At 43.5% G+C, this 24,294-nt stretch overlaps 1 protein-coding gene across 2 annotated transcripts; it reads left to right on the top strand.

Annotated features, from left to right (window-relative positions):
• The first annotated feature begins 595 nt into the window (after nt 1-595).
• On the top strand, nt 596-14,337 carry fech (ferrochelatase). 2 transcript variants are annotated; one of them, XM_062554026.1, is made up of 11 exons: nt 596-788; nt 1,952-2,060; nt 2,732-2,851; nt 3,280-3,428; nt 4,398-4,532; nt 5,442-5,548; nt 6,254-6,352; nt 6,517-6,624; nt 7,088-7,252; nt 10,356-10,415; nt 11,583-14,337. In XM_062554026.1, the coding sequence occupies exons 1-11, from the start codon at nt 746-748 to the stop codon at nt 11,715-11,717; spliced, it is 1,230 nt and encodes a 409-aa protein (XP_062410010.1). In that variant the 5' UTR covers nt 596-745; the 3' UTR covers nt 11,718-14,337. The 2 variants fall into 2 exon arrangements, with proteins under 2 accessions (XP_062410010.1, XP_062410011.1); XM_062554027.1 differs by having other exon boundaries at nt 597-782.
• Nucleotides 14,338-24,294: the final 9,957 nt, after the last annotated feature.

Raw genomic sequence — 24,294 nt, 5'->3', positions numbered from 1 at the left:
GAAGTTTCTAAGTAAAATGGTTGAAGAGAAATTGCGTACGGAAAAAGTGATCAGCGGAATAATAACTATAAGAAGCCTAAGAACAGTACAGTGCATTTTCATGCACTGTAATAAGAAGTCTAGGAAGAACAGTACAGTGCATTTTCATGCACTGTAATATAAGAAGTCTAGGAAGAACAGTACAGTGCATTTTTATGCACTGTAATAAGAAGTCTAGGAAGAACAGTACAGTGCATTTTCATGCACTGTAATAATCTGAGCAACAACAATAGGGCCTTGCACCTACAGTGCAGCCACTTCAGTGGCCGCACCTCGGTGCTCGGGCCCTAATAAAAGCCGCAGCTCATTGTGAACGAGCCTAATGATTTGCTGTTGACAAGTGACAAGTTGACTGACATTTAAATAATAATAATAGGTTCGAGCACATAACAGTGGAACATAACAGTTAGTGTTTTTTCTTTATATGATTAGAATTATTGTTGTCTCGCTTTCTGAGTCATGAATACAAACATCACAGTAAAAGAAACAAACCAAACCTTTTCATAGGCGGGGTTTCCATGTTGTGCACTTACGTCAGCAACCTACGTTATATCAGCATGGTGTGTGGTGGTGGTGGGAGCCAGTCATTCATAGCAAAGACATTTCGAGTCCGACGGAATTCGTACCGGCGCATATGATCTAGTGAGCTAACTGTGCTTCACAATATTTTCATTTTGGAAGTGAGAAGACTTTTTCGGCCTTCGAGATGGCAGCTTTGGGGGCTGTGAATCGACTTTTCTTATGTAAGTGTAAGTAAGTGCCAGCCAACAAGCTTTATCGCAGTAGTAGCTAGCTAAGTTATAGCTAGTTCTGACAGCGTTATTGGGTAACCGGTCTATTGTGTTTTATATTCATATGAACAGACAAGAGGTGCTGTACGCTCTTTCCTCTGTGTAGTCAGCTGACGGTCCTAAGGATTTGACAATAGCAAGATTACATAGCTAGTCGTGGAGAAGCTAACCAACTGTCTGTAATCTTGACATCTTCACCCCGAATGTCACTAGCTATAACGTTAAGTTAGATTTCTTTCTCCCAGTAACACCACATTAAATTGAATCAACATCTTCCTCCGTCATTGATGTTAACCCCACATAACAACGTCCTCTCTGGTTTACGTTATTTTGAGTTTATGGATAATTTAATTTAGTCTGAAGGTTACTATGCTAGCAGAGATCTTAGCAAACGCCAACGTTACATTAAGTACTGTTACGTGATGTATGTAGGTGCAGTCATTTGACACTTCTAATAATTTGCTTGCTCAATATTCATGCGGTAGGAAGGTTAATTTAATACATCCTAACAGATAAATTATACTGCCAGAGAGCATGGGCAACGCACCTCAACCATGCCTGAAAGCTAGCATTCGGAATCTGCATTGCCCTGTGATGGCTAGCTAATGCTGAAAATGACAAGTTAGGAGCTATGGTTAGGAGGCATGTTGCTAACGTTAGCTGTGTGCTCTTTGTCATTGAACAACAGCGTCAGCCGCTAATGTATAATTATCAAGCTATTATACGAATCACCCATTTATTTAAAGCATGTACTTGTTTTCCATGGTAAATAATTGAAGTAAAAAGTCGAGTTACACAACACATGCTTCAAAACTTGTGTAACTTTAGTGGCGCCGCTTAGCGTACATACCCTGCCATTGCAGTGTTACACAAGGACATGAAACGCCATGCCAATGCATAAATATATCTTACCTAGAGGAATTAACATTCATAACATTGGAAATTCCTGATGAGCTCTGCAGAAACTAATATTATAGTGACATTTATGTGTAACGTGAATTCTATGACTACCTGATTGAATGCCTAAATATTATACCCTTAAATAGTCATCCATGTGTTTGCCTGGACTGTACTTTGTGTATGTGTTTCATATGTCTGTCTCCGTCCACTGTCTCTTGTAGTTGCCAAGTCCAGCAGCAGTACTGTAAGCCTGTGTGTAAGTAGATGGCAGTCAACGGCAGCTGCAGCAGCCTTTGCTCGGCAGCACACCCCAGACATTCAGGAGAACAGGTACGATGAGCATAAAGGCCGTGCCTCACTCCTTCTCCTCAAGCACACACTTCCCTGTTGTCATTCCACTTTGCATTCATGACTTAACCTACTAGGAACAAGGAAGTCACTGAAAGTATTGTTTTCAGTCATTGGCCCATAGGTTGGATTAGTTTCCTTTGTGTGTCACAATACAAAGCTGTGCCTTCTTGTGTATTTGTTGTATCTTGTGGAACATTCAGTTAATGTGTGCTATGGAACAGAGCTAATTATCCCAGCCAGTGTGTAGTTTCTGAAAAGGTTATGAGATAGTGGCTTGCCTCCAAGTGCATTTCAAAGTTCTGTTTTAGACCAGTGGTAAGGGTGACCTATGTTAGACACAGTATCGGAAGCTCTGTCCTTGGGTGACCCCCTACCCAGAGGCAGTTTCGACAGAATGTGTTGTTAATCCCCCATACAGTACATGCCTTAATTAATTGATACATGCTCATCAACAGCAAGATTTTTTTTATCAAAGAAAAATGTGAGGTGTAGGATGGTTTCTCGTGTACATAGTTGGAAGTATACTTTTAGCATGAAGTATACACCCTAAATATTAAAACAGAATGCTTATTGATATCATTCATATCACAAACCAGACAGATACCTGTGGTTTTGCACATATTTAATGCATCATGTTCTGCTTGTACCAGGAAACCGAAGACTGGAATTCTCATGATGAACATGGGTGGCCCAGAAAAGCTTGATGATGTCCATGAATTCCTCTTACGACTCTTCTCAGACAGGGACCTCATGCAGCTTCCCGTGCAAGAGTAATTTTCTAAACATCTGTTCAAACACTTAAGATGGTGGTGAAAGGAAAAGATTACATTGTTAACCAAAACCTTTGCATAGTACTTCCTCATACATTGTGCTTAGTCATTTCCACATGGATGACCAGGCACAAAATGGCCGTCGTTGCTTATGTTATATCACACTCATACAGTCAAAGTTGCGTCAGATTAAATGTTGACCCAATTTACATTGTGTCCCAGTTCTAGCATAATGCTAATAATATCTTTGTGGGTGCATATGCTGATTTACAATTAAATATACTTTTTGTGAATAATATGTATGTTCTACTGGGATTGATAAACATTACAAATTATATGGTTAACTTAATTTTTAAAAAAAAAACTTGAGAGGGAGAGGTGTTCTCTTAAAACAGCTCTTTTACCCTTATCTCCCTCTCCCCACACAGCAAACTTGGGCCCTTTATCGCCAAGCGCCGCACCCCAAAGATCCAGGAGCAGTACAGTCGAATTGGGGGCGGCTCCCCTATTAAGCAGTGGACCACCTTGCAGGGCGAGGGCATGATCAAACTGCTAGATGAGATGTGTCCAGATACAGGTGAGCCCACAGGACATCTACATGGTCTGGTGATGTTCGTCTTAACCACCAAGAGCAAATACATCAGGAACTTATGTGGTTGTAATCTTTCCAAATGGTACTATTCTCTATGGATCTTATGGTCATGTTTCTACAGCACTAGAAACATATCAGCCATTATTAAGAATTCAAGTTTGTACAAGTTAGTGTTTGTGTGAAAAACAACAGGCAGGAGCAACAGAAGCTATGATTAGTTTTCCTGCAAGGTCGAATAAGAGCCCCAATCTGAAACTGGTTGACCCATGTGGTGACCCAGAACTGGTCCAGTTCAGATGTTCTTCATAGTGGGCTGAGGGAGAGAGCTCCTGGTGTGTGGTAGTAAGAAGAGCGTAGGCTCCCTCCCTGCCCCTGGGTCAGTGAAGGGAGCTGATACGCAGCTGGCCGGTTGGGCGTGTGGTGTGCGAGGAGGCGATAAGGTGCTGCTCAGCCACCTCACACCCTCTCCTCTCCAGTCCTCAGAGATAAATCCACCAGAGGCCCGCGGATGTGTGCAGATCTCACTGCATCTCAAATAGCACTTTGTTTAATACCCCAGGCAAGAGGTTTCAGTCCCCAATGAGTAGAGGTGACCCTTCATAACAAGGGCTAACAAGGGCTTTGAGGCTCCATGATAACAAGCGCCCTGACCCTGGTGCAACCAGAACATTGACATTAACTGTGTGTGTAGCATTATAAGACAGCAGAAATGCAGAGGCATCAGCCATGATGGAAATGGTATAAATCAGAGTTAATGGGTAGCAAACTTTGTGTGTGTGGGGTGGGGTTACAATAAAGTTGGTTAAACAGTCATATTTTACTTTACAGACCTGTCAGGCTGCATTAATTCTAGCACATATGTTTCTTCGAGTGACTGAATGTGTATAGTGTGTATGTGTAATGTGTGTCCTCATCTGCTGTCTGCTCTCTGTGTTGATGGTCCCATCTCTTCAGCTCCACACAAGTTCTACATTGGCTTTCGCTACGTACACCCGCTCACAGAAGAGGCCATCGAGGAGATGGAGAGAGATGGGGTGGAGAGAGCAGTGGCCTTCACTCAGTACCCCCAATACAGCTGCTCTACCACAGGTACACACACACACACACACACACACACACACACACACACTACTCACTGCACATCAATCTCTCCTGCTTCCTGTCCAGATCTTCTGGGTCCAATCACACACTAGCTTATCCAAATCGTTGGTCTGATTGGTTGAAGGACTATCCAAAAGTGTGCAGAGTCATTTGAACTATGCCCATTGATCACGCGTCTTATGCAGTAGAAATAAAGTGCAGATTCCACAGGCTAATGTTCAGTCTTAAAGCAACACCATGGAAGTGGCGTATTCGCCAACGTACCCGTACACAAACATTTAGACAGGAAACACAGATGAACAAACGCTTCACATAGACAACAAAACACTCAAGTCTAAAGGCAATGTTGGTGCTTTGTTTAACATGAACGCAACGAGTCCTTCACCAGTCCCACCAAGGCTGCTAGACCCGAAGAGAGCTGCTCCGAAACAGATCGTTTGAGCCGAGCAGCCTCTCCTATTCTGGCCAACGCATCCGTCTAGCATGTTAGTCCCACTGCAGACGTCCTCATCCAGAACCCTGGTGCTCATCAAGGCAGGCAGTCTGGTAGCTCCTCGGTGAAGATGTTTAGAGCTGTCCCGATTGAAGCTTGAGGATTTTTGAATGTTTTTTGACACGAGTTTCAGGATTTTTGAATGTTTTTTGACACGAGGATGGAACAAAACATGATATAAAATTCATTTTATGACAAAATTCAAACATAAGCGAGAAGCTAGACGGAGCGGCGTGTTTTTTTTTTTTTTTTTTTAGTAGTATGCACATGTACGCATGTATGCCTCCACCCACTGAATCACAGAGACCTGTGCCAGCCAGTGGTCTCACATTGTTGTTCAGTACTGGTGTGAATGTAATTTTCTTGAGACCTAACTCTGTTTGTCAATCTCCCTTCCACAACAGGAAGCAGTTTGAACGCTATCTATCGCTACTATAGTGAAAAGAAGGACCAGCCCAAGATGCGCTGGAGTGTTATTGACCGGTGGCCCACACATCCTCTGCTGGTTGAGGTAGGCACAAACATCTGTGTTTGTCACTCTAACGGTCCTAACCCTGGCCTGTCACGACATGGACAAGGACTTTATGTTTGTTCGGTCATTTGGTTCTGCACTACTAAACATGGAGTGCTCAAAGCACTTAAGAGTACTAGTTGCAAGGAGTTGCCATAGAAACTGACCACTTAGTGTCCAGTAAATACCTGTTGCTGGCAGGGATTTGGTAAGCACAGTAGACTGCGGACTAGAAAATCCTAGATTTTATGTCTAGGATAGGACCTCCTTCTTCAGCTCTCCCACACGTCTCAGGAGAAGATCATGGCACTGGAATCCTCACTTTACAATTATCTGATACCAAAGTAGATTGTCATCAATAATATGTTTATTATTGACTGACCAGTGCATAATAGTACTTATTTTGTGTGTTTGTTAGAACTGGCTACATTTCCAGTCTCACCGGCTCTCATTGTGACTGTTGAGCTGTAGAAGTGTTCAGGAACAAGGTGCCCTCTGTGGCTGTTCCAGACTGTGTGAATGTGAGGAGGGGAGCTGGAGACGTTCTTGGCCTGCAATATACACTGTGTGTTGGCTCAAGGGGCCGCGTTTGCTGCCAGTGTGCCCAAGGCAGAATAAATGAATAAATATGTACTAATGAATGCAAATGTTTCTCTCCTCTTTTTTGGTTTGTTTTGTCCTCTCCGTTTTTCTGTGTGGGTCCAGTGCTTTGCCCAGCACATAAAGAATGAGCTGGAGAAGTTTCCCGCAGAGAAGAGGGACGATGTGGTCATCCTGTTCTCGGCCCACTCGCTGCCCATGTCTGTGAGTCTGACTCCCTTCTCATATCTCCCACTCGTCACTAATCAGCAAGTCATGCGTTAGACACAAGCACTCTCATAATGCCCAAATGAACGTGATAAATGACCTGTGTGTGTGCGCAGGAGGGTCAATTGTAGGCACTGTGTTGATTGTGTGCTTGGCTGCAGGTGGTGAACCGAGGTGATCCATACCCGCAGGAGGTGGGTGCCACTGTGCAGAGGGTCATGGAGAGGTTAGATCACTGCAATCCCTACCGACTAGTCTGGCAATCTAAGGTAAGTGCACAGGAGCAAGATGACTGCTTTTCAGACATATCCTCTGTTATATCTCCTGTCAACGTGTCTGGGTGCACTATTGTTAAGTCTCTGCTTCATTTTAAGAGAAATCGCTCATTTAGAGTAACAATAATGATGATAATGGCACTGACCTGAGGGAATTTACAGTTGTGTGAGTTATTGCAGTCAGGCCATGAATGAAGTCACAGTGACCTCCTGTGGAAGTTGGTTGAAATTCCAGTTGCACAAAGGTGCCTATCTCGCCAAGCTGAATTGCTGAGCTATTTGGAGCTTTATAAGCTTCTGGGATGAACCCACTGCTCTTGAGTTCAGCTGTTAGCATCCATCTCACTGGCAGGCTTTCTCTCTCTCTCTCTGTGTGTGTGTGTGTGTGTGTGTTCGTGTGTGTTCGCGCGTGTGTGCGTGTGTGTTCGTATGGTCACGTACGCGTGTGCTATTGTAGGTGGGCCCTATGCCCTGGCTGGGCCCTCAGACCGATGATGTGATAAAGGGCCTGTCGGAGCGTGGCAAGAAGAACCTGCTGCTGGTGCCCATCGCCTTCACCAGCGACCACATCGAGACGCTCCACGAGCTGGACATCGAGTACTCCCAGGTGCTCGGGGAGGAGGTCAGTATTGACTCATCCGACTGACCTAAAATTTGCTAATGACATGCGTGAGTGCAGTGCAAAGTTTGGTCGTTTTTGGACAAAAAATGACAAAGATATTGTTAAATTAAGCAAAATGCAACTCTACCGCAATCCCACAATTCTACCGCTCTCCGAGTCCGCACTCAGCCACTCCCCTTCTCACTCACTCCAGCATAGAAAAAAAGAGCCCATTTCGCTGACAAACTCACGTGTTGCCATTCATGGAAATTAAGATGTCTCACTTAAACAACGGACCGTTTCAAGATTGTTGATCTTGGATAAACAGGCTGAGTCCGACACACATGCCCATGTTGGTAAGCAGGCTGTTAAAGTAACATAGTTCTAATGTTGCATAGGCGAGCCTACTTCTACCGGTTGCCTAGCGCCTAAGCGGTTCTATTGCCTGATCAGGTTGCCGACACACACACACGTCGGTAGCATTCTGTCAAAAAGTTGCATTTAAAACAGACGCTCTTGACTCTATCTGGACATCGGCTATGGGCATAACATTCATTCAGACATCGCTTCCGAGCTAATAGCACTGGCATGGCCATGCGGTTATATAATAATTAATAATTTCAATTAATTATTTCCCAACAACAGCAAAAACGCACAGGTATGTAATGTGTCTAATATTGCCATTAGCTGCGACTCAAACACCTTTCCCATTCACTCTTTTACTTTGCAAAGTGAGTAAAAAGCGCTACTAACTGCATGGGCCTGATTCTACATCAGTGCCAATCTAACATGATCTAGACCTACCTGCATCAATGTAATTGGGCAATAAGTTTCTTGGAAAACATAGTTTGTACGGGCACTGCACTAGTGTGTATTAAATAGGGCTCTCGTTATGGTTATGGTTGCTTAGCAGACGCCTTTGTCCAAGGCGACATACAAACAAAAACAATGCAATATTTAAATTTAGCAGTTGATAAGACTAGTGTCGACTAAAGGGAATAGCAGCGTAAACAGTATCAATATAGAAAAGCTAATGAAAATAAATAAAGACTGAATAGGAGAATAGTAAATAAACAAGTCATTCAATCAATTGCAATAACAATAACTATGGAATAATGAGCAATAATAAAAACAATGTCAATTTAATCAATGGCCTAATGGAAACGAAACAACGCTATAACATGCAAGCCATAATCATAAGAAACGCTAATAGACTAAGTGCATATTGAATAGATATGCCTTAAGACACCTCTTAAAAGACTCAAAACTACCATTGGAGTGAAGAGCACCGGGCAACCCATTCCACCAACATGGAACCACTGATGTAAAAGAGTTTGACCCAGCGTTTATAGCTGGTCGACACAGCAGACGTTCGTCAGAAGACCGCAGTGGGCGGTTGGGAATATAAACTTTGATCATTGACTTTAAGTAGGATGGGGCAGATCCAGTCAATGTCCTATAGGCTAAACTCAAAGATTTGAATTTAATTCTGGCCACTATTGGGAGCCAGTGGAGAGTAACTAACAGCGGAGTTACATGTGTCCTCTTTGGCTGATTGAAGACTAGACTAGACGTGCTGCAGCATTCTGAATAAGTTGTAACGGTCTTAATACATAAGCAGGTAGGCCAGCTAACAGCGAATTGCAGTAGTCCAGCTTGGAGAGAATCATGGCCTGAACAAGAAGCTGTGTGGAATCTTACGTCAGATAAGGTCTGATCTTCCTAATGTTGTAAAGGATGAAGCGACATGACTTAGCAGTTGAGGCAACATGCTCAGAGAAGTCAAGTCGGTCATCAATTATGACACCCAAGTTACGTGTTGATCTAGTTGGAGTCAATGAGGATGAGTCAAGCTGAATGTTCATCTGTTGAGGAATGGCTGTTTTTGCAGGAAACACCAAGAGCTCAGTTTTTGAGAGGTTAAGTTGGAGGTGCCGATCCTTCATCCAGATAGAAATATCCTGTAGGCATGCAGAAATCCGATGGGAAACACTAGAGTCCTCAGGTGGGAAAGATAGGTAGAGTTGAGTGTCGTCAGCATAGCAATTACCCTTAGAAATTTCACAAAGTTTGTATGTTTGAAAGCCAAAGAAGTGCAGAGTCTGCGTTCAGTACAGAGGGGAATTATGTGTGTTGTTGTGATACAGGTGGATAGATGTGTGTGTGTGGGAGAGCGGTATCTGAAGGCTCCTGTCAGACTAGCCCTAACTCAGGCCCACCTCTAGACTCCTAGCACCCCACAAACCACAGATCCATTACAGCGGTGCCAAACTCACACTGGCTCTCGGTGCCCATCGATCCCTGCTGCTGGGACACCTGATAAGGCAGCGCCCAGTTCTAGCAGTAGCGGCTGCACACTGAGGGGGATATCAGGTTCAAAGGCCACAGTGCCAGTGTTGGTGCCATGCCCTCTTAAGATGTGGCCCCACAGTGGCAGCTCCCAAACCACCAGGGCACAAGGTTCATACTGATGAGAACTCAGGGTGTGTGTTCAGCCTATGCAGCCTGTATTTCACACCACATCACCTAGAGCTGCACAGGTCTCCTCAAAACCATTTTTTTTTTAAAACTTTTTTTTACTTTAATTAACCACCCTTATAATTTTTATTAAAGAAAGTTGGTGCTCTAGGTTGAAAGCATCATCATTTTTGTTGATGCCATGTGTTTTTGTATAAGTCACCAATGGGCCAAATCATGAAGGATTAAAATGTTTTGTGCATCCAGCATAAATTTCAGTTGAACTGTCCGGTTCTACTTTATTTCATAACTATGTGAATTCAGCAAAACAAATGAAATAGGCCTGTCTGTAGAATGTCATGTATACACATGTGATGCATATCGGCTGAACCCGTATTGATTTGAGATGTACAAAATGGACTCAACACAAAACTATTGGATCAATAGCTTGGATTTTTGCAGTTGCATTAGTAAACCAGTCAATTTTAATGTATTTGCTTTTTTAAAAATTAATACAAATCCACGAAATTAACTTTAAAGCTGGAATTACTTCTGAGCACATGCTTTGACTGTTTGTATGTGTGTGCGTGTACATTAGGAGATTGAGGGCGAGAGAGATGCACTGTAGCTTATTGATTGCCCCCTCTCTTTTGTTTATGACTACCAGTGTGGTGCAGAGAACATCCGGAGAGCAGAATCTCTCAACGGGAACCCTCTCTTCTTTAAGGTGAGGCTCCAGAAACACTGCTGAACATACAGTCTCACAATCCCACTGCTGCACACGCAGACACGCACACGCACACGCACACGCACACACACACACACACACACACATTGATCCCTTGGGGATCAATAAAGTATCTATCTATCTATCTATCTATCTATCTATCTATCTATCTACCTATCTACAATCCCACATACATTTAAACACAGAAGGAAAGAGAATTTAGTCTATAAATCTTTACTACCTTCCATAACTTGTATATTAGCTCTTTTATGCCCCTGCCCTGATATATTGAAGCTGTTCTAATGATAGACCTGATGATGGTGGACACCACCGAGGGAACTGGGCTTCAGACAGGGGTCAGTGTGTCAGCCCTGTTCACAGAACCCCCAATGAGAGAACAGTTAGTGACCCCTAGTGGCCATGGCCTGTCTTAGCATGGATGAATACTGTCAGCTTTCTCTCTTGCTCTCTTTCTTTCTTTTTCTCTTTCTTTCTTTCTCTCTCTTTCTTTCTCTCTCTCTTCTCTCTCTCCCTCCCTCACTCCCTCCCTCTCTCCCTCTCTCTCTCCCTCTCTCTGTGTAATTTGCTGAGGTGCAGCAGGCAGTGTTGTCCATAGGAGGCCAGTGTAGGGCCTGGGGGAGGCGGTGGGTCAATAAGGCGTGAGTCCCCTCTGCTGAGGCCGGGGCTGCTGCTGGAGCGCGTGGCGGCCATTACAGGGGGCCAGGGGCGGCACAGGGGCTTTATTAAAGAGCAGCCAAATCAGTCTGAGCGCGAGCTGTCAGCCAATCCTGTCCACTGTACAACACCACACACACACACACACACACACACACACACACACACACACACACACACACACACACACACACACACACACACACACACACACAGTGCAGTGAGCACGTGTCCCCTGCCCCCTGCTCACTGGGTCAATTGCAGCTACTGCAGCTGCACATATAACAACACCATCATACAACACACAGCAGTAGGATACTCTTGTTCAGGATCACGGTACACAGAGCTATAAAGTGCCACTGAGTAAGAGCTTCTTTATGAGACGGGAAGATTGAAGATTGGTGTGGAATGGAAGTGTAGTTTATTACAGCCAATTAAAGTCTCGCTGTGTAATATTTCTCTGACTCCTTCTCTGTCCGTCCATGTTGTCAGGCTCTTGCGGATCTGGTCCAGGCGCACCTGAAGTCGGACAAGTCCTGCTCCCGCCAGCTCACGCTCCGCTGCCCCTTGTGTGTGAACCCCACCTGTGGGAAAGCCAAGGCCTTCTTCGCCAATCAGAAGCGCTGACCTCTGACCCCCTACGCCCTTTGTGAGCTGTCCAATCATGAAGAGGAGCAGCTCCAGTCCCACCACTAAACGCAACAAAAAGCCAAGAGAAGATCTCGGCTATAGAGAGCCCAGCATCGCACAAATAGACTTGTCTTTTTTCTTCTTTTTTTTTTTTGTCTTGCCGTGTTTCACCCCCCCGCTTACATTCCATGCGATCTCCAAACTGCTCCTTGTGTCAAGGCTGCTGGAGGAGGAGGAGGAGAAGCCCCGGGGCTCCCCTGTGAGAACTCTCAAACTCTACATTTCCTCCTATCCTGAGCCACCAGCTTTGGCTCTTGCTGAGGAGGACTCGGGGCACAGTCGCCTGTTGGCTGCTTTTCTCTGCTGGAATGGGCCGGCTGTGATGCCTCCTCTCCTCCTCAATTTTCATCGCCGCTCAGCCGTCCACCCCACCCCACCCCACCCCACCCCTCCTCCTCCTCCTCCTCCTCCTCTTCAGCCCCTCTCAGCCTCACACGAGAGGTCGAGTGTAGGAGAGCCTCACCTCTCAAGCCGTTCCGCTAAAAATACCTTTACCTGCTCTTCTGGTGCTGTGGCGAAGCATCCGTGCCCTGAAGCCACACACACACACTCACACACACACTCCGCTTGGACCCATTCTCTTGTTACCAGCTCAACTAGCTGCTGCAGAGCCTCACCGTTTTTCCACATCCTCATATTCCCCCTCATGCTGCACATCGTATGGTGCAAAAGAGCCCAGTGTCCAAATCCCAAGTCTTTGTGTACTGTGCCTTCCTACTCCCCCAGTCAGACCCCGTGGATCCAGCCTGATCTTACCAGAAAGTTAGCAGTTACTCCAAGCAATATCTGCTCAATGTATTGATACCACCTGCTGTACAGCCAAGGTGACTATGCTTTTATTTGTCCATTGTGTACTGATAGGTTCCTTGAGTGTCTGCTTATATTCATGTACAAGCTGTTTATAGAGGCCATGATATAAAATCTTATGTATTATTTTAAATATAATGTATTAGTCTTTATGATTTATTTATTTTGTTCCGGATAAAATCGTGAAGTCGGGGGGGATTTCTTTTGTATTAGCTCTTGGCTCTGGATACCTCTACTGGACTCAGATGCATCTATTTCTCAGTCAGAGATCACCCAGTCTTCCGCCAAAATGAAATGAGAAAAAACAGACCCGCTCATCATCTCATCAAATTTGGCCATCACATTTTCATCCTCCTCTTCGTCCTCATAGTGTCCATCATCATCATCGCCCGTCGTCCTTCGTCGCCCTCTTTCTTTTCTTCTTTCTTCCCCCTCGCCTCTTCTCATCCTCCCCCTTGGCGGCTTCCCATGGTCACCAGGGCTCTGTTGATTAAGCTGAGAGAAATTGGTTGTCCTGGACCCAATAACCCCTTTGAGCCCTGAGCACGTGTGTGTGTGTGTGTGTGTGTGTGTGTGTGTGTGTGTGTGTGTGTGCACTTTGGTTGCTGGCTGTGCTGGGAAGAATGAATGAGTGAGGGAGAGAGAGAGAGAGAGAGGGAGAGAGAGAGGGATCTGGCTCTGGGGTCTAGTGAGGGTCTCCTGGTAATTGAAAAGCTGGGGACGCTTGCTCCACGGAGCAGTGTGACCTCTAATTGAGAGCCGAGCGATTGATTTCTCCACCGTGAGAGAGAAAGAAGGCGTGCTGGGCAAGTGGAGGAGGAGGGGAGACGGAAGGATAGCGAACGGGGCGGGGGGGAGGGGTACCAGAGACCGAGCGCCACAGAAAGAGGAGAGAAAGAAAGATAAAGCATTCCATCAGAGGGGGGAAGCTAGGTCTGACCAGAGAGAGGTTTGGGGCAGACAGGAAAATGGAGGGAGTGAGAGAAAGGGGGATGAGCGATGAAGGGCAAGAAGAGTAGAGAACTGCAACACTGCAGTACACAGCAAAAAAGCCAGGCTGTGCGTTTTAGGTGGCGCTCAAATGATGGAGGGACGAGCTGTTTGTTTTCCTCAGCCCCTGGTAGCTGCCTGTAAGCAGGGCACTATGTAAATCTGATTAATTATGTCGTCTTCTCTCGTGTGGTTGATCGTGTTAAATGATAGTTTACGCAGTGAAACGAGCTCTCTCAGAACGGTACATTCAGGAGGAGCATGCATTTGAAAAGACTGAATTGGGAAAAGAAGTGGCAGCCACGTCATGGCCGTAGCACTCATCCTCATTGGGCAACGTGTCCCCCCCGCCTCAGATTCACATTGACTGTTGGAATAGCAATCCGTCAAACCTGTGCTAACACTGGAACAAAATATAGACAAAAAGGGAATACACAAGCTTCCGTAACACAAGTGTTTCAAAAAGGTCAAGCAGTCGACCTGTTCTTCTGTTTGAGCCATGCAACAGCAACTTTTGCAATAGCTCTGGGACCGGAAACATTCAATGCCTTTTACTATATATCAACTGCTTTTCTGCCTATTGCTAAAGCTTCTTTATGAAGACTACTGGTCTAGTTTACAGTAGATTTGAAGTGCATTAAAAGATGCAACACTGAATATGAGGCAAGGCTGTGGTTTGTGTGCTTACACTGAATGTTAATGATGTACATAGTTGATATGCATGTCAGTACTGACAGAAATAAATTTATTTTAAAAATTGTGTTTGTTCTTTTCTTCTGCTGACATTCCAATTTATTACATTGCATGAAGCAAGGGTTATGCCATTTGAGAAGCTTTCAAATAGCTACTTCAAGGGCTACCTGCTTGAAACATTCACAAATGGTCTCAGCCAAAATATTTCAAGACTACAGAGTCAGGGTCTTCTGTAGTGGAATTTGTGTGAGCGTAATAGAGCAGATGGCTGCATTCCATGAGCCAGTATGCTGTGTATAATCCTGTGCCTTTCCTCCATTTGCTGTATTTTATCAGAAAACTTTTTCAGAAATGGCCTTCGCTCACCCTAACACCCTAACCTACTCGAGGGTGGATGCGCTTTTTCAGGTGTGCGTGCCCTTTCAGGAAAAAGTCTTAAAGCGTTTGGTCCTGTCAAAGGAAGCCACAAAGCCCTGCTTTGATTGGCAGCCAGGGTTTGACTGAGGTGAGTGTGCAACTTGTGACAAAGACATATTTCTGAATGTCACGTCCTATCTCTGATCTGCCATCTTCCTATCAGGTAATGGAAAGCCAAATGGCATCGGATAAGGCCCTTAATGCATGCCGGTGTCCTTGGCAACGGGGCCCAGGGAAGGAGCATGGCCGCGCTGAGGGAGGAGAGCAGGAGTGGAGTCTGACAGGAATCAGGCGACAGTAAGCCACTTAAGGAGCCTGAAAAGGTTGCTGGTTTCACCTGTCTGCTGGGTGGCAGTGGATGAGAGAGAAGGAGGGGGAGGTGAGTGACCTGCTGAAGCTGTGGGGGGTGTTGGGGAGGGGGTTATTAGAAGACACTGAACACCTTCCCAGTCCTCTCTCTCTCACACACATACACACACAGTCAGGGAAGGACCAAAATATTGATGCAATCTGGGAGTTTCAACCTTTTTGTTACAAGGCTGTGTTTCTTAGGCATGAGCACAGAGGCGTGATTTAAAGTCACCGTGGTTGATTGTTCATGGATACGCCTCAGTTGTCCTCTGGTTTTTGCCTTTCATAATTCTGCTTGTCACAATAGCAACTTCCATTTAGTAAACAGATCTGGATTGCACATTATTAAGCAAGGTATGTTATGAAAGAAGATACTGTATGTCCAATGTTTGTGGATCATTCATCTGAAATGCTAGTCCTCAGGTTTCAGGGTGTCTGGCCATATTCACTCTTCCATTCTTCTAATTCCATTTCATGAGAGGAAAGACATTAATCAGACCTTGATGCAAAGTGATGAATCAAAGCTGTTTATTTGATATTAATAGCAGAATATACAGCACTACCATTTGATGATAGTGGGAATAAAAAGAATAAAGGTACAGAAAGGGTCGAATCAAAATGAAAGCATGGTCAAGACAGAAAACACTAATGTGTGCAATGGGAGAGCTTGATGAAGGAACAGCAAATAGAAACAGTACACACACTCACACACACAACGGAATCCTCTGGGGATAGGACTGGGGGATGTTCTGCCACAGTTTTAAAGTGCCCAATACATCAACAACTCGAACAATATTGAAAGCTCCAATGTATGCAGTCATTTCAACATGTAACACTGACACTGATAGTTGTATTTTTCATTACCGTTAACGTTTCAAAGATTTTTTTTCATTTTTTTTTTTTTCATTTTTATTCTAAAACACAGCTAATAATATTGCACAGATGAGAGGTGTCCTACCTTGAATGTAGGGGTTCATACACAGAGCTTTTTTGGTAGAATTCTGACCCAATATGCACTGAAAACTGAAAGTAAAAACACTCTTAAGGACATGCAAACAGATCAAATGTTGTCTGTCAGATTTGTCTTGGTTGTGTACATACTCAGGCAGGAAATGTTTGCATTCGAATGGGGTCAGTCACACAGTTGGTTGTGGGAATGTCAGTTACACAATCCAGTAGCTCTATCTCTCAAATTCATAAGGCTCCAGATGAGTAAATCATGTACATTAGGACATGCCAGTACGATTAACATTAAAACAAGAGTACATTAAAAGATAGTATGGGCATAAACAATGTGTGTACCCTTTATTTTATTTAAATCCCACCATATATGTGGATGACTAGACATGTCATGTTCTTTCTTTTGGAAAACCAATGTTTACCCCAACATGGTCCATAATATGAAGCACAGCATTTACTGAATGTGGCTTCAAACCCCAGCTGTCCAAATTTTAGGGGTTGCATTTTTTGTAAATTTTAACATTTCAATTTGTTTTTCAAGGCACCAGCCTTTTGAGTTCATCTAATTAATTAAATGTTCCCAGGACAGAGTGGATAATCCTACTTGTTATCGTGGTTAAGTCAGTAAAAATTCACAGCTGGAAACTAACCTTGGATAAAATACATGTAGTTTAAATCACATGATTGTAGCAAATTTACGAAAGTTCATAAAAAGTTCATAAATCTGGTACTACCATCCTGTCTGTACTGGGCGTTTTAGTAAATATCAACCTTAGATTCATAAACAAGCGAAGATCTGTTGATTCAGTATGGATTATTTTCTGTAATTTTGTATGAAATTCAGCCAAACAGTAGTTTTATATTCATGAGGACAAAATGTTAAGGATACAACCATGGTGATTTCTTTATTTTGGTACACATTAAGTGGAAGAACATTTACTCTGAATAGTTGTCTCTCTTTGAGCATAGGTGGATTGGTAGTGAATAATGTTATAATTTAACACCAATATTCCCATCAACACTTCAGTCAATGCAACAAAAATACCATCTTTTTTAAAAAAAGAAACTTTAGCACTATAAGAAATAAAATCATGGGTTCTTATGAGAAAATTAATTGAAAAGAAAAAAAAAACATTGGTACAATTTTTTTGCTTTTGCACAAACAACCAAAAAATCAACTGAAATCACTTATCACTTCATAACATTTGAAGTTGCCCCACCAATAATTACATCTTTAGAATGAGTATGACTCCCTCTGTGTCAGTTAGTTAACATGTTGAGCTGCTTCATAACATATGGTTCTCAATGGCTAGGTTGCTCTTTTAGATGTGAATGAGTGATCCATAGCTATTCAGCCAATGACACTGATGCTGGATCTATGGTTATACTGTGAGGTGCTCCAAGGTTTGGACTACAGCACAAATGCTGTGAGGTGTGTCCCCCTTGAGCAGAAGCAGTGGAGATGTTGTGGCCCCTCTTATTGGCGGATCTCTCAGGGTGTACTCCAGAGAGACTTCAACTTTGGTATTTTTCGGCACTTGATGATGAGCTACAGGATGTGGGCTTAGCACTGACACAAAGTGAGGCGGTGGTGATGGTGCGCGAAGAGATTGTCAGACACAGCACAGCCTGTGACATCAGGGGGTTTGAGGCTTAATGGAATCATTTTGGGGGGAAAAACACATGAGCTCCTTTCATAAAAAAAAAAGAAACAAACCAATGGGGAAAAAAGAACTCTGTGAATGTTGTGGCTGGGGATGAATGTGTTTTGCGCAACATAAAACATATATTTTACAGACTTCTCCATATCCATCAGATGCATAATTGGACACAATCTAACGAAGACCCTTTATTGTGGCTGTATGATGGTTCACAGCCTGTGCATCTCCACAGAACCACCTCATCCTTCATCGTGTTTTTTCTCGCTGTGTCTGACTTTAGAAGGTAGCTTGGGTCAATATATACACAACTGAGCTGCACTTGTATAAAAACAGAAAGTCCAGGCTAACATGCAGGAATGAAGTCCTCTGAGGTGTAAATGAAACATAATAGTCACAATGCATTTAAACTGTTCGCTAACCGTAAATATAGTCATGCATAAAACTGGGGCTACAGCACTGATGGGCAGCTGCTAAGTGTAATGCTACACCTTAAACACAGAACAGGAGAGCCCTCCCCCCCCAAACAGACAGGAAAAAGGAAAGAGGGGAAATGTGGAAAATGAATGAAGCCTAAGTGGTAACATAAGTACTGTGATTTCCTCCATCACAATATGAAAACTGTAAACTTGAGGCTTACTCTGCAACCATTCCAAAAACCAAAAACAGAAGAAAAAACAACCAAGCAAAGCGTTTTCATATATTCAGCCATCCCACTGAAATAAAAAGAACCATAAAATGAAGTAAGGACAGAAAACAAAAGAAAAGGAGGAAACAGCATAATCCTCAAACCACAAAAGATGAGAAACTTGACACATTAGCAAGGGGAGACAAGCATTTTTTTGTTCTTTTTTTCTTTTTTGGTAAGCGCACCTCTTCAACTATTACAAAAAATCACAACTTAAAATGTATAAAGCATTTCTCCATTGTTTGTCTCATAAAGTCACAGTTACCAAAAGAAGAGCAAGTGAATAATTTATTACATACGCTATATTAACATTACCCTAAACACTATTATCTATGAGGTATATCTGAGAACATTTGGTAAGGAAAAGCACGGTCTGCGCTAATGTCATGCCACAAATGTATCTTTTTTTCCCACTTATTTAAAGCTTTGCAACCGTTGAGAGGAGAGAGATAGAGAGAGAAAGACAGAGAGGGGGGAGTAAGACTAACGTTAAAGCCTTTGGTATAGTCTTTTGTTTTTGTTTCTTTGTTCTTTGCATGATTGCATTGCAAAGCACCACATAACCGAGAGCACATTAGCAAAGGCGTGCACCGGCCTGTCAAACACTGAGGTATTCACAGGAATAGAAATGACAGAGAGGTCTAGACTTCACTTTGGTTCAAGCAAGGCACTCGTCCCGTGGTTATCTCTTCCTTTGCTATGAAAAACGCTCTCTACGTCTTTGGTGAGGCGGGCTCCCTTTTTTTTGTCAAAGAAAGTAAATGCAGTCAGAGGAGGGAAATGCACAGAATTTGGTTTAATAGGTCATCTCAGCTCATGCACCACGTGTCAAGTTCCCAGTTCCGCACGTTCCATAAGTAGCCTCAGAGTGCATACTGAAGCTTTACATGAATATATGCCAAATTGTACATGAAACACTTGTGGCAGCACATGATGGTGTATGTTGTTACACATGACATACTACTTCAGCAGCTAGTGAGAGCCCCCATTCAAAGTACATACTACTTTTCTCAACAGGAGGGAATGATTACTATAAGGAGCAGAAGTAGCAGTGGGAGAAACACTAGTGGAATTCTAGGAGCTGTACTGTTCTAAATCACCACAGACAGGAGCGCATGTCCTCCAGAACTGAGATGTCCTCACCACAGCCTTTGGTTTGAAACAGGGGAGGGGGGGTTCTTTGGTTTGGTTTGCACATGTTTGCACTGACGCAGAGACTGCTACTGAACTGAGTTGTCGTCTGTTGTGTTAAGCTAGAGGGGAATCGTGCGTCCAACGGCTTCCTTAGTGTGGACCCTGAAATCAACACTTGTCGTTGTTTACCATTTGTTTACGTCAACATAAAATAAAATCTTGACAATCAATTGATTTCTAAGCACAGCAGCGAGTGACAACTGATTGTAAGCGTGCCACTCACTCTGATCCAACTAAAATAGTTCCATAAATGTGTCAAAGCAGGAGGAGAGGGTATCTTCTACAGTCTTCTACATCAGTGCAAAAGTGTTTGTGTTACGGGTCAGGAGTTTGATTCTTGCTTGCGCAGCTCCATTTGGGTGGTGAGGGACGTTCTGGACGACATGGCTTTGAGCTTACATCACAACATCCCCAATCACTTCCCTGGCCACGTGTATCTTTGTGGGAAGAGAGAGGGCTCGCGTTACAGAACTGGACAGAGATAGAAAAAGATGGAGCAGGAGAGAAAAGGAGAGGGTGACATTTATCATAAATGAAAGCATGGGTCAAGCGCAGACCGTACTAGAGAAAAAAAAAATCTTTGGTATCTTTGGTTTCATCAACACGATTAAAATTACAAATGGAAAAGTCAGTGAGGTAGCCTCTTTGGTTCTCACTATAGAAGTAGAAAGGTTTTTTTTACACACACACAAGTCAGTCTTGGAAGCAGCTAGTGTTTAAGGGATTCCTCTGTTTTCCTTCTACGAGTGAAGCGATGAACATCCTCTCAGCAATCGCGGTTATCTTTGGTGTGTTTGCACCCATCTCAGTCAACGCGTGGCCCTGTCTGATCCGTGTCACAAACATCAGTCTGAAATTCATTGCTTGTCCGTCAATGGCCAACAAACAGTACGCAAAAAAAAGGTCTCTCAATATAACAGCTAAATGGCCTCTAGAGCACAGATGCAGTGCGCTCTCAGAGTTTCAACAAGAGATTGTTTTCATTCGGAAGCAAATTAACAGAAACAAAATCAAAGGAAGATCAAACTAAATTCTCAGTAATTTGGTGACATGTAAAATTACAGCTTTCTACTGACACGTCTAAAATTTGAACATTCACTCTTTTATTAAGTCTAAAGGAAATTAAATACTCATTCTGTTGCTTTTTAAAGTAAAGCTAACTAATAATAAATTAACAGAAGGGGACATAAGCACTGCATCTTTGATGCACTAACATTCTTAAATACCCATAAATATTCATTCACAATTACATCTAATTAAATAATATTAAATAATTACGTTTAAAAAAGCTATGCTTGTGTACTAGCACATTTTGTCATAAATAAATAAGTCTGACAGTGTCAAACACTTAAAGAAAGACAAAAAAATGTAAACTTTGGCAAGCTAATTGGGATAAAGGGTTTCAGGGGAGTTTTGGTCATTTAAATTAATGTTCAATCATAGCAAATATAAATTACATAAATAAAATTATAGCATTCAAAACCTAGGAAAGACAATTGTACATAGGCATTGGCAAAATAAAAAGTAAGTACTAAGACAAGCAATGAAAACCTCTTTTTTTTGGTTTGATTTCATATCCATGGTGGGCACATGTTCCTCAAGAGCAGACTGCAGTGAGCAAATGGGGGAGGGACTCCCTGCCCGCCCGCACGGCTCCTGGAGCCGCAGGGGTCTGGAGCCAAGGAGGATCTTTGGACTAAAAGCTATCAAGAGTGAAAACTATAGGATAAAGCTATTCGACCGATAGTTGAGCAGTTTTCTTTCTCTTCAACTGAAGAACTTGTGGGTTTTTGTCCATTTTTGGCTTGGTTTCAGTACTGTGACTGGGGGAGAGGGGGGACTACTTTGTCTTTTTTGTTCTTGAGAGAAACTGAACACGTCATGGATGTGCCTTTGAACACCTGACCCTTGCGACCCATTGGAGTGGCCGCACACAGACATGAGAGAGGGGATTCAGTCCTCTGCACGGGGTGAACTTAATGTAGGACAAACAGAGGGAGAGAGGGCTGGATGGCATTCCTCTTTCAGACCAGACTTCAGACTAGTCCGTCTTTCCGAACTTCACTGTATTGCTCTTCCATAAAACAGGGGAGGGGTTTCTTTGGTTTGGTTTTCACCTGTTTGCACTGAAGCAGAAACTTGCGTCTTTGGTTTCATAGTAACTTTGCATTTGTGTAAGGGTACATTAGTTTTTTTTTGGTTTAAGCAATTTTAAGAGTATAAATGGCATGCCTAGAATGTATCGTTCATCACTCTCATTTCAGCATTAGATACACTTCTAAGCCCTCTATCTCTGATGTGAAACCTGAATAGTGTAGTTTGCTACTACTGTGCAGAATTAGCAGGGAGTCTGCTGTTCTGTGTGTAAATGTGATGTTGAACTAGCTATGCTGTATGAAAATACTGAACAGATGGGATATCAGAAGTCTATCTCTTAGCACATACCAAGTATAGGAATGACAGTGCGGGGGACTAACGTACAGTTTCCTAGTCAGGGAGGGTTTGCCCGGTCCACAGGAGTGTGCTTTAGTTATCTTTGGTACACGGTTTTGCTGAAGCACACTCTCTGTGTCCCGCGGCGTGAAAAGCTGAACCGACACGTTTGTCAGGCCCAGATTTGCAGTGCTGAGCGTGCGCGCGCGTGGAGAACCGAGGTAGTCTGTGTGACGGTGTACGAGATGAACTGAATCCCTGGACCCCATGTCTGTGAGCAGGCCCACCTCCACAATTAATCACACACATCACATCCACCCACACACGTGCGTTTCCAGGGTCAGCATACGCATGTGTGTGCGTGGCATGCTTCTCTGAATGTATTCCAGGCTTTAGTACAGGGTAAGGGAACAGGAGTGGGGAGAAACTGCTGTAGGAATAAGTTGTGGATCTTTGGTATTGTAGCTGATGAGGTTTTCGTTGTTCTTTTCCATTTTTTCGTGAAAAAACTGCATAGGCACACGTTAAAGACAATCTTCAACTTTTGAGAGACACATTATTTCTGCCTTAGGAAGTGGCCGCCGCCGAGGGCAGCGCTTCCACACGTGTTTAACCCTTTTAGTCCCAAATCTGCTTCCCCCTTTCAAAGTCCCTGTCGCGTCGGGCAGAGACGAAGCTACCCCTCCGCCCTCCCAGCGACCTCTTCTCCCTCCTCTTCCTCGGTATCCTCACTGTTATAACGTTTCTTCCTCTTTATAACAGTTGCTTTTAAGTTGTAGAACAGTTAGGTGCAGAAAAAGTTTCTTTGGTTTCGATTTGTCAATAAATAGAAAAAGTCTCAAGTGTCCATTTCAATCATCCGTCCAGCCTTTGGCTTGCTTCTACATGAAAACCTGTGTTTCTGGGGAAGGGACGACCCACTGGCTCGCAAATTTCACTCTGTGGTCTGTGTGTATGGGTGGTGGTGGTGGTGGTGATGGAAAGATGGCAATGTGGCTTTTGAAACAATGGCATTCCATTAAAACCCAACGGTATAGACAGGCAGGAGATCCTATATTTACATGTGATTAGTGAGAGGGGTTTAGTTTGGTTTGGTCGCTAGTGAACTCGTTCAGCGTCGAACAACACTGAAGGCGATGAGACCGGGGGTTTGCTTGTGGGAGTGCCTGGACGCCCAGAGCCCTGGTCTGGCGCAGCCCTGTTTTAGTTTCATAGGCTCCAGGAAGGTCTGCGCTAACGAGGACCACTGGGCGCCCAGCGCTCCCATCATCCTGTGAGCCTGCTGGAGATGAGGCTGGCAGGCATCGTCTTTGAGATTGTCCTCTTTTTCAATGATAAAGGCCCTGATTCGCCATACCAGTTCAATCCCAGCAGGCTCTCATTTGGTTTGCAGTGGTCATGGGGTGTCAAACAAAAACTAATGTGTGATGTTCAAGTGTAAAACATGGCATGATTTGGCTTGTGATTGTTTTGAGTTGTCTCGTTTGTGTGGCTGCATTTGTGTGTGTGAGTATAAGTTCAATTGTTTGTTGTCCTGTCTGTAAGTGTGTGTTTGTGTGTACGTGTGTGTAGTATGTGTGTGTGTGTGTTCTTGCATGTGCGGGGAGGATGCTATGATGGGTGTTCTTCAACTGCTTCTTAAAATTGGCGTCCTGAGTAATCTAAGGAGTGAAGAACGATCTGCATGGAGCAGCCCCAGTTCTATTGCAAATGAAATGTGCTTCAAGATTGTGCTCATGTAACTAAGCCGTCCACTAAAGCCTGGTGGGACAGAACAGTCGTAGCAGTCGCTAGATTCTGTTCAAATTTTGTGTGCGCAAGTATGTCTGTGTCTGCGAGCTGTGTCAGTAAGTATATGCGTATCAGCATTACAGTTTAAAATGGGGCAAATTTGTGCTTCAAACTTGCCAGTATCTGGCATTGGGGAAATTGGAATTACCTTGATATATCAAGGGCTACCATTTAACCCTTTGTGAGCCATGTTCTTTGTGGCCTGATCAAATTACAGATGCACTGCAAGTAATCAAATCCTCTGAATGATAGCTATGCATCCAATGTGCAATGCATTGTACTATATGAATATCTGATGGTATAGAGGTATAGGTAGTTCCTTCTCTATGTTTGTCCCTAATCCATATTGTTTCTGTTGATGTCTATGAAGGTCACCGATATGAATACCTTAGATAATCAATGGTGGTGGTGTAAAATAATCATAACAGACTTAAACATGAATGGAGAGTCATCAGAGAGATGAAGTAGCCAACTGAAATGCATTTTGTGTAAATCTGCTTTGTGGCCAAAAAAACAACAAGATGAATGTGGA

The sequence above is a fragment of the Sardina pilchardus genome, chromosome 14 (assembly GCF_963854185.1).
Source record: "Sardina pilchardus chromosome 14, fSarPil1.1, whole genome shotgun sequence".
Lineage (NCBI taxonomy): Eukaryota > Metazoa > Chordata > Actinopteri > Clupeiformes > Clupeidae > Sardina > Sardina pilchardus.
The sequence above is the reverse complement of the archived record's forward strand: the minus strand, read 5'-3'. Positions and strand labels throughout refer to the sequence as shown.